The 13,571-nt window shown below is 33.2% G+C and overlaps 2 protein-coding genes across 5 annotated transcripts; one reads left to right on the forward strand and one right to left on the reverse strand.

Annotated features, from left to right (window-relative positions):
* Nucleotides 1-146: 146 nt before the first annotated feature.
* Psi (P-element somatic inhibitor) lies at nucleotides 147-9,687 on the forward strand. 3 transcript variants are annotated; one of them, XM_089070574.1, is made up of 14 exons: nucleotides 147-506; nucleotides 921-999; nucleotides 1,181-1,360; nucleotides 1,803-1,929; nucleotides 3,026-3,280; nucleotides 3,386-3,560; nucleotides 3,713-3,919; nucleotides 4,169-4,352; nucleotides 4,602-4,759; nucleotides 4,865-4,973; nucleotides 5,054-5,215; nucleotides 5,315-5,550; nucleotides 5,631-5,917; nucleotides 9,478-9,687. In XM_089070574.1, exons 1-13 carry the CDS (start codon nucleotides 423-425, stop codon nucleotides 5,889-5,891), a joined length of 2,217 nt encoding a protein of 738 aa, XP_088926700.1. In that variant the 5' UTR covers nucleotides 147-422; the 3' UTR covers nucleotides 5,892-5,917; nucleotides 9,478-9,687. The 3 variants fall into 3 exon arrangements, with proteins under 3 accessions (XP_088926700.1, XP_088926699.1, XP_088926698.1); XM_089070573.1 differs by lacking the exon at nucleotides 9,478-9,687 and adding an exon at nucleotides 7,517-8,758; XM_089070572.1 differs by lacking the exon at nucleotides 9,478-9,687 and adding an exon at nucleotides 6,564-6,977.
* On the reverse strand, nucleotides 9,567-12,961 carry LOC105426631 (GMP reductase 1). 2 transcript variants are annotated; one of them, XM_011637935.3, is made up of 6 exons: nucleotides 12,617-12,961; nucleotides 11,476-11,595; nucleotides 10,960-11,217; nucleotides 10,639-10,827; nucleotides 10,362-10,564; nucleotides 9,567-10,274 (listed from the first exon to the last, which is right to left on the reverse strand). In XM_011637935.3, exons 1-6 carry the CDS (start codon nucleotides 12,701-12,703, stop codon nucleotides 10,082-10,084), a joined length of 1,050 nt encoding a protein of 349 aa, XP_011636237.2. In that variant the 5' UTR covers nucleotides 12,704-12,961; the 3' UTR covers nucleotides 9,567-10,081. The 2 variants fall into 2 exon arrangements, with proteins under 2 accessions (XP_011636237.2, XP_011636238.2); XM_011637936.2 differs by lacking the exon at nucleotides 12,617-12,961 and adding an exon at nucleotides 12,013-12,453.
* Nucleotides 12,962-13,571: the final 610 nt, after the last annotated feature.

A 13,571-nucleotide genomic window follows, 5' to 3' on the forward strand; every position in this document is an offset into this window, starting at 1 on the left:
GTGAATTTCTTCACTTATGAAATTTTTACCACAATTAACTCCCCCTCCCTTCGTCATCTTGTTTGAAGCATTGTGAAATTTGAACGCACCCGGTCTGTCATTACGTGCGAGTTTCCTCACTTAAATTCCCTGTGTGTTCAACGGTGGACGCTTGCGCCGTGTCGCTCCCCCGTGAAAGTACGGTTCTTTCACTCGCGAGCTTGCTGTAAACTTTTCCTTTCCTCACGAACGTCGTCGTCACGCGCGCGCGCTCCGTGCAAGTGTCGTTCTCGTGTCCGCGGGCCATCGCGTCCTTCGTCGTTTACGCGCCACCTGCCACTGTCCGCGACAATAAGGCGAATTGTTAGACACCGGTGACCGCTTTGGCGAGCAGCAGCGCGTGATCAGAATCCCTCGTCGTCTTCGCTACTTCATGCAACAATATGAGTGACTACTCAGCGGTCGCGCCGCCTCAAAATTACAGCCAGAGCACCGCGTTCGCGGCGGCACTCCAGCGTGCTAAACAGGTAACCACGACTTCGCTGTGAACACGTCGACGATGGCGTCTCCCACGGGGAAGCCTCACGTCGATTCCGTCTTGTTGGGTGCGTGACGTGATTTACAGTATGTCCCAAACAAGAATCGTCTCCCCCCCCTCTTTCAAATCTCGCATTTTAGCGAATCGATCAAATTGGAGAAAATCTTTTCTGTGCGTCGCACAAGCTTCATAGAAGCTGAACTTTCACTTTTGTAAATTTTCTAATTTTCTCTAATCACCAGACTGCAAAATTATACCGTTTATAACATTGTCAATTTTTTCTTTTTATTCCAATTTTTAGTCAATCATAATTTTGTCTTTGAGTCAGTTTATTTGATATTTATTAGCTGGAAAGTCAGCATTTTTTGGGGCGTATTTAGATATATCTAACTAATCTTTCCAGATTGCTGCAAAGATAAATCCTGCTGGTGCACAAAATAATCAAGATTCTAAGTTAAAACGTCCACTTGAAGATAGTTCAGGTAACATATATTTAAATTAACATAAATACTAACTAAACTAACTAAATATGTATATTTAAAATATATATGTATACAATTAATATTATCTTAATAAAGCTAACAATTTATTTTTTAGAACATAATAGCCGATAGTTAGCTGACATATTATATATTAATATCATTGTGCTTTCTGTTTTCATAGAACCTGAAGCAAAGAAAATGGCATCGTTAGTAGCAGATCCTCTAATAGGTATTCGTGGAGGACCCGCAGGCAATTCCATTGGAGATTCAGGTGGTCAAGGAGCCAGACCATCAGTTTCTTCTAATTTAGGTGGTATATGCAATGAAGATATTAGAGTTCCAGATAAAATGGTTGGTTTAAGTAAGTAAAATTGTTGAAGAGATTACTAGTATTCTCTGTATATATAGAAATAAATTGCAAATTTGCAAATTGCAAATTTTAATAATGAATCATAATCTGTCATAATAATTTAACAAGTTGTTATTATAATATTTTTAATTATTGTCTCATGTACATGAAATATTACCATATAAATTTGATAGTTTATATATATATATATATTTATATATATATACATATATGTATATATATATATATATATATTATTAAATAGTTAAATATTATTATTGTTTTAATATTGATCAGTAAAGTATTTATCATATTATATTTCAAAATGGTTATGAATATTGTGTTTGTTATATTAACTATTCCCCTGATATATTTGTAATTGAGAATATAGTAGAAGACTTTATGTATATAGTAAACAGATTATTACGTTTAAATAATGATAATATATTTACAGTAATTGGCAGAGGTGGAGAACAGATAACCAGATTGCAAAGCGAAACAGGATGTAAAATACAAATGGCACCGGAAAGTGGGCTGCCTGAGCGTGTTTGCACGCTAACTGGTTCACGAGAAGCTGTCAAGTAACTTGTTTTCCCTTCTTATTTCGTTAATTTTAACTATTTTGTATGCAATGCAATATCACAAATCTGTCATGTATACAATAATGTGAATTATTAGAATTTACTTTCATCTGTTACTCTTAAATGCAATTTATCTTTTATTAAAAATGGGATATGATTGCCGGTCAAGTTCCACGTTTATAGACTGGGTTGCGGAAAGTTACTTCTCTGTCAAAATTGTTATATAAATCAGCCAAGCAAATCTGCTATCCTCCTTAAATTTATATAGGGATGTTTCATATTCTAATTTATTTAAGTACAAATGTTTTTATCATACTCCCATCATGTCACTCCCAAAAAAGCAACTAAAAAATCATTTTACATCATTTTACAAAGTGCGATGTTATGTGACGATATATATAAAATATGCAATGCTTTACAACTTCGTTTGTTGGAAAATATAATTGGGATATGATTAATTCTTATAACATAGCTTATATGCCAATATATTTTATAATATGCTACAATTTCATCCCTAACATGCATTGAATGTAGGATATATGCTTTCGCATATTGAAATTTTGAAATGTTTTACAGAATCTTTATTTAGCTCCTGGATGCCAGTAGCGGGCTCAAACTTGACTTTCTATACGCTTCAGAATTTCTGGCCATTGAAAATTAATTAATGAGTTGACTTTTTGATTTGATAATTTTATATTTACTAATAGTTTTTTGCTTTTAATAGGGTATGAAGAGAAGGAAGGAAGGAGGATAGGATATGCATGGGGACGTGTTAATCACAACATGAAGAAAATTTTATTTATTTCTTTGAAACTCTGCTTATGATTAAATCTATATATGGCATTTTTTGATACCCATATATGGCATTTTGAAAATCTTTGAAATCTTTTATTATAACTGTTTAAGAACATCATTGATTATTAAAAAAAGAGAAATATTACAAATGTGATATATAATTTTGTTCTGCAATAGATATTAGTGTATATTTATGTGTTGCAAACAAATTTTATTATTGTACGTTGATTTAATCTTTTGACACCTGTAAAACAGTTTAATTGAAAAAAAATATTGCACAGTTATATTTCATATGTTTCAGTCGCGCGAAAGAGCTTGTATTATCAATAGTGAATCAAAGAAGCAGAAGTGAGGGAATCGGCGATATGAATATGAGTGGCAGTAGTGGTGGAATGATGGGACATCCAGGATTTGTCGAAATAATGATTCCAGGTCCTAAAGTTGGTCTGATAATTGGTAAAGGTGGAGAGACCATAAAGCAACTTCAGGAGAAGTCTGGAGCTAAAATGGTTGTTATTCAGGAAGGGCCATCTCAGGAACAAGAAAAGCCTTTAAGGTAAGACGAATATCTTTTTTCTGCATAAGTACAATTATCCCTCTTAATTTTATCTGTCAAAGCAATATTGCATAATTATTTATAGTTAACACTCTCTTTTGGCAGAATAACAGGAGATCCTCAAAAAGTTGAATATGCAAAACAGTTGGTTTACGAATTAATAGCAGAAAAAGAAATGCAAATGTTTCATAGAGGAGGGAGAACCAATGATAGAACAGGAGGAAATTATTCTAATGACACCAATTTCAATCATGGTTCTGCAAATGCCGATGGAGTAGAGGTATAATAATTATTATAAACATATATATATATATTTTTATTATAAACAAATATAATTGATAATATTTGTTAGCTTGAGATTAAATTATATAGAAATATTTTTTTTATTTTTAAAAATTATAAAAAATTTTTATCTCTTATTAACGTATTTAGGTACTAGTTCCAAGAGCCGCAGTTGGTGTTGTTATCGGTAAAGGTGGAGATATGATAAAAAAAATACAAGCAGAAAGTGGAGCTAAGGTTCAATTCCAACAAGGACGAGAAGATGGCCCTGGTGATAGAAAATGTTTATTGTCAGGAAAACATCAAGCTGTTGAACAAGCTCGTCAACGAATTCAAGAATTAATTGACAGTGTCATGGTATACATTTTAACAAATTTTATAAATTTATTGATGTGTGTGTGTGTGTGTGTGTGTGTGTGTGTGTGTGTGTGTGTGTGTGTGTGTGTGTGTGTGTGTGTGTGTGTGTGTGTGTGTGTGTGTGTGTGTGTGTGTGTGTGTGTGTGAGTGAGTGAGTATTTCCTAATATAAACTATCATAAACAATAGTTTTTTTTATTTTTGCTAAAGGAAGTAATCTTTGTTCTTAACTTTTTTTTTTTATGTTTAGAGGCGAGATGATGGTAGAACTAATATGGGAGGCAGAGGTGGTTTGAGGGGTAATGGCTTTAGCGGCAATCGTAATCCAAATGAATATGGAAGTTGGGATAGACGACAAGGTGGTCCCATGCAAGATAAAATTGAAACAACATTCACCGTTCCTTCTTCCAAATGTGGCATTATAATCGGCAAAGGTATTATTTTATTTACTATACACACACATATATATATATATATATATATATATATATATATATATATATATATATAAAATGAATAGATATAGTGTATGAATGGTAAAAGCTTTTAATTTTTTGTAATTTTAGTCTCGTAAAAAAAGAGAAAAAAAAAGAGATTTAAGAGATTTTTATCTAATATAATATTTTCTCTTTAATATACAAAATTTATTGTTGTTTTATTGTTTATTAAAATTTTTATTTTAGGTGGCGAGACTATTAAACAGATCAATCAACAGACAGGAGCGCACTGTGAATTGGATAGACGAAATCAAAGTAATGAAAATGAGAAGATTTTCATTATTCGGGGAAATCCTGAACAAGTTGAACATGCAAAGAGAATATTTAGTGAAAAATTAGGCATGGTATGTTTATTATCCTGAGATATCTTTTTTGATACAAAACATACACACACACACACACACTTATTATCTTTTTATCATTATTATTCTTCTTTTTATTAATTAAAGGGTCCAGCGGGTTCTTCATATGCTGGAGTACAAGGTGCAGTTGGATATAATCCAAGTTGGAATACAGGGTATCAAGCTTGGCCAAGTCAACCACAATCCAATGATGGAAGTATGTATGGTTTTATGATTCCTTATAGCATGCATGGAGGTAAGTTTGACATCTATTATGCGATAAAATTGCTCTTGCAGGCAATGCTAATCAAGCTCCTGTACAAGTCAATCCGCAGACTGGTCAGCCAGACTATAGTGCTCAATGGGCGGAGTATTATCGATCATTGGGTATGCACAGAGAAGCAGATATGATCGAACAACAAGCGAAACAAGGAAAGCAAGATCACAATCAGCAAGGAGGTAAGATTCTTTTATAAAGTTTTATATATTGCATTTGAAATTAAGAGGTAAAAATTTTTGAACATTTTATGAAATATAAAAAAAAACGAATTCTTTTAGGTAATACACAAAATCAATCTAACCCAGCGACAACAGGTTCTGCTGGACCGAACCAGCAGCAGCAGCAGCAACAGCAGCAGCAGCAGCAACAGCAGCAGCAGACGCAGCAACAACAAACGGGTGCTGCACAAAATGGTGGTCAAGCTGATTACAGTGTGCAATGGGCAGAATATTACAGAAGTATTGGTAAAATAAAAGAAGCTGAAGCGATAGAAGCTCAAATGAAGGCGGGCAAGGTATTTTCTTCAAAATATTACATTGATATTACTATTAGCGCAGTTTATTGTACCTTAACATCGTGCGTAACATTATACAGCTTGGAATGCAAGGGAATCAAATGGCCCAGCAGCAAATGCAGACTCTTCAAGGACAATCAGCTGGCCCACCAGGTACCACGCCCAATGCGTTCCCTCAAGCTTATGGAAGTTATCCGACAATGAATGCAAGCACCGCACCAGCTGGTTATTATGCGGCGAATGCCGGATCTAATTCTCAACCACAGACAGGACAACAAAATCCTTCTTTCCCAACAGGATATCAGAATTACCCTTACTCACAGTCCACTTCTGAGAATTGAACTTCCATTTGAGAGAAAGGCAAGCTGTAAGTAAATCTCAGTACAATCATACAAATGGGCATGTAGAAAATTGTATGAAGTATATAATTTCAATGGCATATTCGATCATAATTATAGTAAATTTATAAATCTTTTTTAACATAAGTTTTATAACAGATTAGTATCTAGTAATTTATATAGCGCTAACATTTAAAAAATGATGTTTATATTTGAAGTTCATACGATTTTCTTAATGCTATGATTGTTATATTAAGCTAATATAATTTGAGTATTGTTATATATCGACAAAATACATAAAATTATTATTAAAAGTAATTAATTTTTATTCTTTTTATATTGTGTCTACTTGTAATTCTTGATTATTTAATTTCTTTTTCATATTCTTACAATTTATACAATATTTTATATTCATCTTTATATATATTGGCTTGATATTCCGACAATCTATAAATCAATGGTGTAAGAATAAGGAGGAGAGGAGAGGAATATCTAATGATATACTCATTGAATCTCTTTCAGAAAATATGAATTAAACTTTGCAAAATATAAGATCTCTGATAATTTCATGATTTATGTGATGATTTGAATAATGATACATTTTACACCTTTGAAATAAAATCTGTTTTTTGTATATGGATATCTGTTTTTATCATAATTATTTGTTTATTTCAGATAGTTTTCAGATAGCTTTCCATCGGGATGCGGTTAATGCCTGCTATATCTCCATATAACTTTTATCATAAATAGTTGACTGCTTCATAATCTTCATATATCTTTGAGAATGTCATGAAAATCGATTATATTCTGTTTATACTATAAAAACGTTTTGTTTTTTTTTATATATATATATATATATATACATATATATGTAGGATACTCATCGTTTTAAGTTTAAGTAACAAAAAGTATCAAACAAGAGAAGTTTGATTGAAATTAATATTATAACATAATATCCAATATGATGTCTGTGTTCTACTTATACTATTGTATGTATTTTTGTTCCATAACATGTATTATTGTAATATAAGTTGTGAAGCTGGCAGGTGAAGCAGCGGGTCAGAAAATGGAACGAGGGATCGACATCTATACTATTTTATTGCCATCCTCTCTTTATCTCTCTCTCTCTCTCTCTCTCTCTCTCTCTCTCTCTCTCTCTCTCTCTCTTTCTCTCTCTCTCTCTCTCTTTCTCTCTCTCTCATTAAACTTGTTAAACTGTATCCTTATAAATGCATTGTTATGAACGATATATATATATATATATATATATATATATATACATATACATATATACACATATATATGTGTGTGTATGTATATATATATATATATATATATATATATTAGTATATATTTACCATACTCTTAGATTTATTATATATAATCTTGATAAGACACTTATTTACTTGAGACACACGTGTTTTATTATAACTATAAAACTCTTGACTATATGAAATGCTACAATTACTATAGTTGCCATGTTTTTATTATCCATGAGAGTTCTATCGACTATGTATATGAAAGATACGTAATATGACATTTACATATGCATATATCCTACTGCACTTAAATACAATGTTATTTTGGTTTTCTTTTGCTTTCTCGTGAAATACCAATACTATTTTTAGATATTTGGAGCAGCCAATTAGAGAGGTTTACCCGTCCTACAATAAGTCACGGCATGGGGGTCTACAGTTTAAAATATTTCATTCAGCATTAATCTACATGTACGCAAAGGAATCAGGACCTGCAAACCGGAGATTAATCGGACGGGATATATATAACTCATAATGTGAAATATAGTTTACTAACGATATCATATTCTGAATATTGTTTAGCCAGTATTACATGTGCTTTTATATGATAATCAAATATATTGGCTTTCTAAATAATTAAGTATTGACAGACTTAACTAGTCATATGTAAAATATCTCAAATTTTTGTACATCTTTTTATTACGTATGTCAAGTTTAAAATAATTTAGATAAATGGATACAGAATGTATCAAAGATGAAAAGTTTTTCATCCTAGAAATTTTTTGGTATTGGATTTCAATTTTTTGGTACTTGGATTTCAACAAATGTTACGTGAAACATATTCTTTCACATAATCTTTATTTCCAATATGAATTGGAATAAAAGATTTTATTAAAATTTATAAACTTTGAATTTAAAAAATGGAGACATACATATATTCATCAATGTGCTTCCTTGTGATGCAACTATTATATTTTTTGATTTTGTCTTTAATACTTTTCATCTACAGTGAGCAATTTTTGAAACATCCTGTATAAAATAATACATCAATTATCGAATAAGAACTTTTCGATAAGATTTGAAATACATTTCTTCCATGATTATCTTTTTCTAAATATACATCATACTCATAAATAGTATTTATAGGTTTTTATATCTACACTTTTTTTATGAAGAAAATAAAAATTTCTGTATTTTGTTACAATAATTTTGTTTCATTAGCTAGATAGAAGTTATAAATAATTACATACTACTATTTTCATCAAACTATTCGGTATTACAAAACGTTAAAATTAATAATATCTAACTATATTGTGGAGAAAATTATTAGAAACTCTTTTTTTTATATGAAATTACATTAATGTTATGTTCATTCAACTTTATATATTATTAAAAAACTTCTAAAAGATATTCTCAAAAAAAATTATTTTTGTAAAATAAGTAAATTAAGTTTATATTAAAATTATAAATTTATATTTGGCTTCGTTACTTATGTATTTGATGTAGAAAATGTGTATTTGGACATGTAATAATACTTTTTTTAAGTTAGTATTTATATATTTTCCAATCATTAATATTTGTTAGTAATAAAACAATTTATATTTTCATTTAGTACCTTCTGTGGCATTATTTTGAATATACTTACATTTCATTTAAAAAATATTTGTGATAAATTGGGTGCATTATTTGATAAATGTATTAAATAAAATATCGAACAAAAAAAAATATATATATATAAAAATATATGTATATATATATATATATATAATTATATATATTATTATTTTACTTGAATTATTGTTTTATGGATACGGGGATCCATCTCTCTTTCTCTGGTTATCAAAAATTTTTGACATTTTTCACAATATAGGAATCTTCTCACTGTAATTTACACATTTCATAATGTTTTTAATATAATTTTCTATGTGAGATGTTAATCGTTAAAATAAGAATGGTGTATGTATTGTAAATAAGAAAGTATACGTACATTATGTCATATTTAATTACTAGAAGGATTACTCATGTAAAAATGTTAAATATCTAATACGAAATATTGTTACATTTATTGCAATTATGATATAGAAAATATGATAGAACATTAAAATAGAAAGATGCTTCTAACTTCATATATTAGCATTATTGGCAAGTACTCAATTAGCTATATTGTCTATCAATATCCAATTTCATTATATTTTTATGTTTTGTTATAATAGCACAATATTTTCCTTTTTGTTTTTATATGTACGAAAGTACTTTCGACTTTTTCTAATTTGAAATATATTTCTGTTTTGTACTTTATGCACATAATTAATTAAGATTGGCGAATGTTTCAGGAACAGGCGCAACAGAAAATTTTCCACTTTCTCTGCTCAAGAGAAGCAAATAGTAAATATACGTATGAAAAATTATCAGTTAGAAAAAATTTCTGTAAAATATTAAATAGGTAAAGTTTATTATGTAGGTGTAGTGCACATTTAATACAAAGTTTGTAAAATACATACATATTCATATTTCATAATAAAAGGATAACAACGAAACATAAATTTTGGTACTATCCATTCGTTGTTCAAATATGAAATATAATTAGAAGATAATTAAAGTATCGCGATTCATTGCTATAGGCGTCAGTTTGATATATGATAACTGATAAAAAGTATTCTCAATGCAAATACAAAACGACATTTAATATAACGAAATTCTTTATTTGTGCATAAGAAGAATTATTGTATAACATAAATAAATTCTTCCATTTGAGCATACCTATAAGATTAATTCGTAATACTTGGATGTTGATCACACGATGAAGTGATAAACATCTCACAAGACTGCGTCTTCACTCGATATATAAATATTATTTGCCAGCAAATAATACACGATCAACAAATATTGGCGTTAAAATTCTCTTCACTAAGGAACATAATTTGATAATTATGAGCTTTATATTTCTGGGGGTCCATACATGGGATTTAATTGTTGCGTGCAGCGTATGAACGTAGCTCGTCGCGGCAGTTCGCGCAAACGCTCAGCTCCGATGTAAGTGCAAGCGGACCTTAGGCCGCCCAAGATATCCAACACAGTGTTCTCGACCAAACCTCTATAAGGCACTTCGATAGTTTTACCTTCCGAAGATCTAGAAATATTTCGTGCGTGTACAATTTTTGCCATGGATTTTGCTTTTTTAACATGTGTCACTGCGCGACAATCGTCGCGGACTCACCTGTAGTCCGCGACACCGCCAGCGTGTTTCTTCATGGCTGTATTGGAGGACATCCCATAGAAGTATTTGAATTTTTTCCCGTTCTTTTCTATAATCTCGCCCCCGCATTCGTCATGACCAGCGAATATTCCGCCTGCCATGACAAAATCCGCACCTCCGCCAAACGCCTTCGCCAGATCTCCGGGACAGGTACACCCACCGTCCTAGACAAGGAATATCAATGTAAACGTAAGATGCTTATTTATACCAATTATAACAAAGTATTACGAATATTTACAGCGATAATGTGGCCCTTCAAGCCGTGCGCTGCGTCCGCGCATTCGATCACGGCGCTCAACTGCGGGTAACCCACGCCGGTCTTCATTCGCGTGGTACACACGGAGCCTGGACCAATTCCTACTTTAATTATATCCGCTCCGGAGAGTATCAGTTCTTCCACCATTTCTCCTGTCACAACATTTCCTGCCTGTAGCGGCAACAATTAATCCTTTGCGTTGAAATATCGAAATAATGTAAATAAATATTAACACTTAAGTATAATAGCCGAAAAAACGTCGTTATCCCTATCCAAAAGATAACAAGACGACCGGATACTTACAATTATAGTGTGGCTCGGATATTGTGCCCTAACTTTTCTCACATATTCCACAAAGTGTTGCGTGTATCCGTTTGCAACGTCTAAGCATATGAATGACAATTCCGGCACGGCCTCCAGGATGCTCGAGAGCCGCTCGTAATCCTCATTTCCACTCCCCGAGCTGGCTGCTATATTCTTTATGCAATCGGGATTTAGCGTAGCAAAGCTTTTCCATTCATCTGCGGTATAATATTTATGAACCGTAGTAAAAAGACCATGCTAAAAGAATGCGGACAATAAGTAAAGCGATGCAACTCACATCGAAATGTTATTTTACTTATACACACACGAATACGATTAATAATAATCATACAACCAATCTTGTAATTTGTTTTTGTATAGGTGGATGCAGGATTTGTGTGTATGTGTGTAGGGGGGGGGGGGAGGGAGAAGAAAGGATTTGAAAAGAATTTACCAAATTCCACGAGGAGGGAGTTTTTAATATTAGATACTTTAAGATTAAATTTATTTCTGTACCTTTGACAAAGCTTTTGCCATCTCAAACGTTCCAATCGTGTCCATATTAGAAGCCATCACAGGAATTCCTCGGTACGTTTGTTTAGAATTGCGAAATGTGATCTCCCTGAAGAGATCCACCTGAAATATGAGTCATCAAAGGAGATATTAATATTATTTTCATAATATATTATTTTCATAACGAAGTTCATTTATTTACCGATGTTCATTTATTTAGCTCGTAAAAAGTAAAAAATATTTAATTCATTTAGTTAAATAACAATGCATATAAGTATTATCGTTGATAATTTTTCAACGCGCATTAATATAGCGTTAAAATCAAATAGTCAATTGCTTTTATTATCTCAGCGAAAATAAAAATCGAAACTTGAGGGTGGCGTAAGGGTGAATGAAGCTTCTAATATTTTCTGTCTCATTTCTATCAGCAATTGATTTTAATTTTTACAACTTTTGGTTTCTTTATTTTTTTTTTTTTTCTAACTTTGAAAATTAAGAAAGGACGAAAAGTGAAATAAACCGAGATTGAAGTTAATTTACATAGGTAGAAATGTCATGAAACGTTCACGACTTCCGGCGCTCACTCGCGCTCCGATCTTCCTCCTCTCGCCAGGGTGATAATCCAATCGACGTTGATTTCTACGTGAGTAAATAGAAACACGAGCGATCGTCGGTGTGAAACAGCGATACCGATGAGGGTGACTGACGAGGAGGACGTACACTCGCGAGAATTAAATCAATAAGGAAAGTCCAACTCTCTGAGGAGAGCACCGTAAATCGCGCGAACGCTCGGCAGAGCGGATAATCGAGGAGCAATCGAGCAAAATCTATCGAGCATGATTCGCACAAAATTCAAATTCAAACGAAATCGAATTTGAAATCGAACATACTTGCTCCTGAGGAGGAGGAGAAGGACACGTCTCGCGGTATCACGCGGCGGATAACGTCGCGGGTTTTTTTTTTTTTTTTTTTTTTTTTTCTTTCCTGTATCTACCCGTCCCCGTCCCTCTCTCTCTCTCTCTCTCTCTCTCTCTCTCTCTCTCTCTCTTTGCCGTCATTGAGAGGCACTTTGTTCTCGGACGCGACGCGATCGGAGGGAACATTCGCGATTTACATGTCAATTATATAAAGACAGCGCACTCACGTCCGATCGGCTCTTCAGCGTGCTTCGTTTCGGACGAAGCAGCACGTCCTTAAAGTCCAGCTTTATGTCATTAATTATGTTCGGCATCCCGGTGAAGCTGCTGGACCACCGCTCGTGAACCTGAAAGGTCTAGCAGACGACTCTACCCGCTCCGCTCTTTCTCTCTCTCTCTCTCTCTCTCTCTCTCTTCTTCTCTCCTACTGAGCCACGCACTGGGACCAAGCACTGAGGAGAAAACTCGTGATCACTCGTGACCGCGGACGTTCTTGCACTGGCTGGTACTGCTGGGGTATACCGATATACCCAGGCATGCCTCGTTTCAGTGGCGACGTTCCAGGAAGGGGGAGGGAGCTATTTTCGTCCCTCTCTTTCCCACTCTCCCCCTCTCTCTTTCTCTCTCTGTTTCCTCTTATTGAACCAGGGCAGTGCGGTTCGGAAGGCGCTTCAATATACATTTCTACTAATACAGATGAACTTTAATCTTGGTCCAACCGTTCTTATCTTTCTTCATAAAAATTAGGAGAAAACGAACCCCTTGTTTCGAGGGTTGAAAAAAATGATTCTCGTTTTTTTTTCAGACGAAGCAATATCCGTCGATGAGCGATGAGTTTATTGCATTTTATAGTTTATTTTTTATATAAAACGTTTTCCACGGCGATTACCATTTCCGTCAGATTTCCTCATCTGCACTGCGCGTTTTTAACTCCGCCGTTTTATCATCCTGGATTAACGCCAACGTCATCGGTGCATTGCGTAAAATTTCCAATCTTGCAATTGTAAAGCCATCCCTGCGAATATATGCGTATGCGTGTACCCGTGTATGTGTGCGTGCAATTTACTAATGTGTAGATAACATATCAGACCGTCTAGACAATATGTCTAGACGACTGAGGAAATTGTCATTTCTCAAGTCAAACGTTTACGCTTGTGCACTGAAGTACGATCGGTTTATAAA

Source organism: Pogonomyrmex barbatus, unplaced genomic scaffold (genome assembly GCF_055798465.1).
Source record: "Pogonomyrmex barbatus isolate J1 unplaced genomic scaffold, ASM5579846v1 scaffold10, whole genome shotgun sequence".
Taxonomy (NCBI): domain Eukaryota; kingdom Metazoa; phylum Arthropoda; class Insecta; order Hymenoptera; family Formicidae; genus Pogonomyrmex; species Pogonomyrmex barbatus.

Bases quoted from the DNA above. Each gene is read 5' to 3' on its own strand.
- LOC105426631 (XM_011637935.3), bottom strand. From the start codon at position 12,703: ATGCCGAACATAATTAATGACATAAAGCTGGACTTTAAGGACGTGCTG. The intron at 11,596-12,616 runs GTGAGTGCGCTG...CTCATATTTCAG, and splicing joins CGCTGAAGAGCCGATCGGAC to GTGGATCTCTTCAGGGAGAT. The intron at 10,565-10,638 runs GTAAATATTCGT...TTCCTTGTCTAG, and splicing joins TGAAGGGCCACATTATCGCT to GACGGTGGGTGTACCTGTCC.
- Psi (XM_089070574.1), top strand. From the start codon at position 423: ATGAGTGACTACTCAGCGGTCGCGCCGCCTCAAAATTACAGCCAGAGC. The intron at 4,974-5,053 runs GTATGTATGGTT...TTGCTCTTGCAG, and splicing joins ACCACAATCCAATGATGGAA to GCAATGCTAATCAAGCTCCT. The intron at 5,551-5,630 runs GTATTTTCTTCA...AACATTATACAG, and splicing joins CTCAAATGAAGGCGGGCAAG to CTTGGAATGCAAGGGAATCA.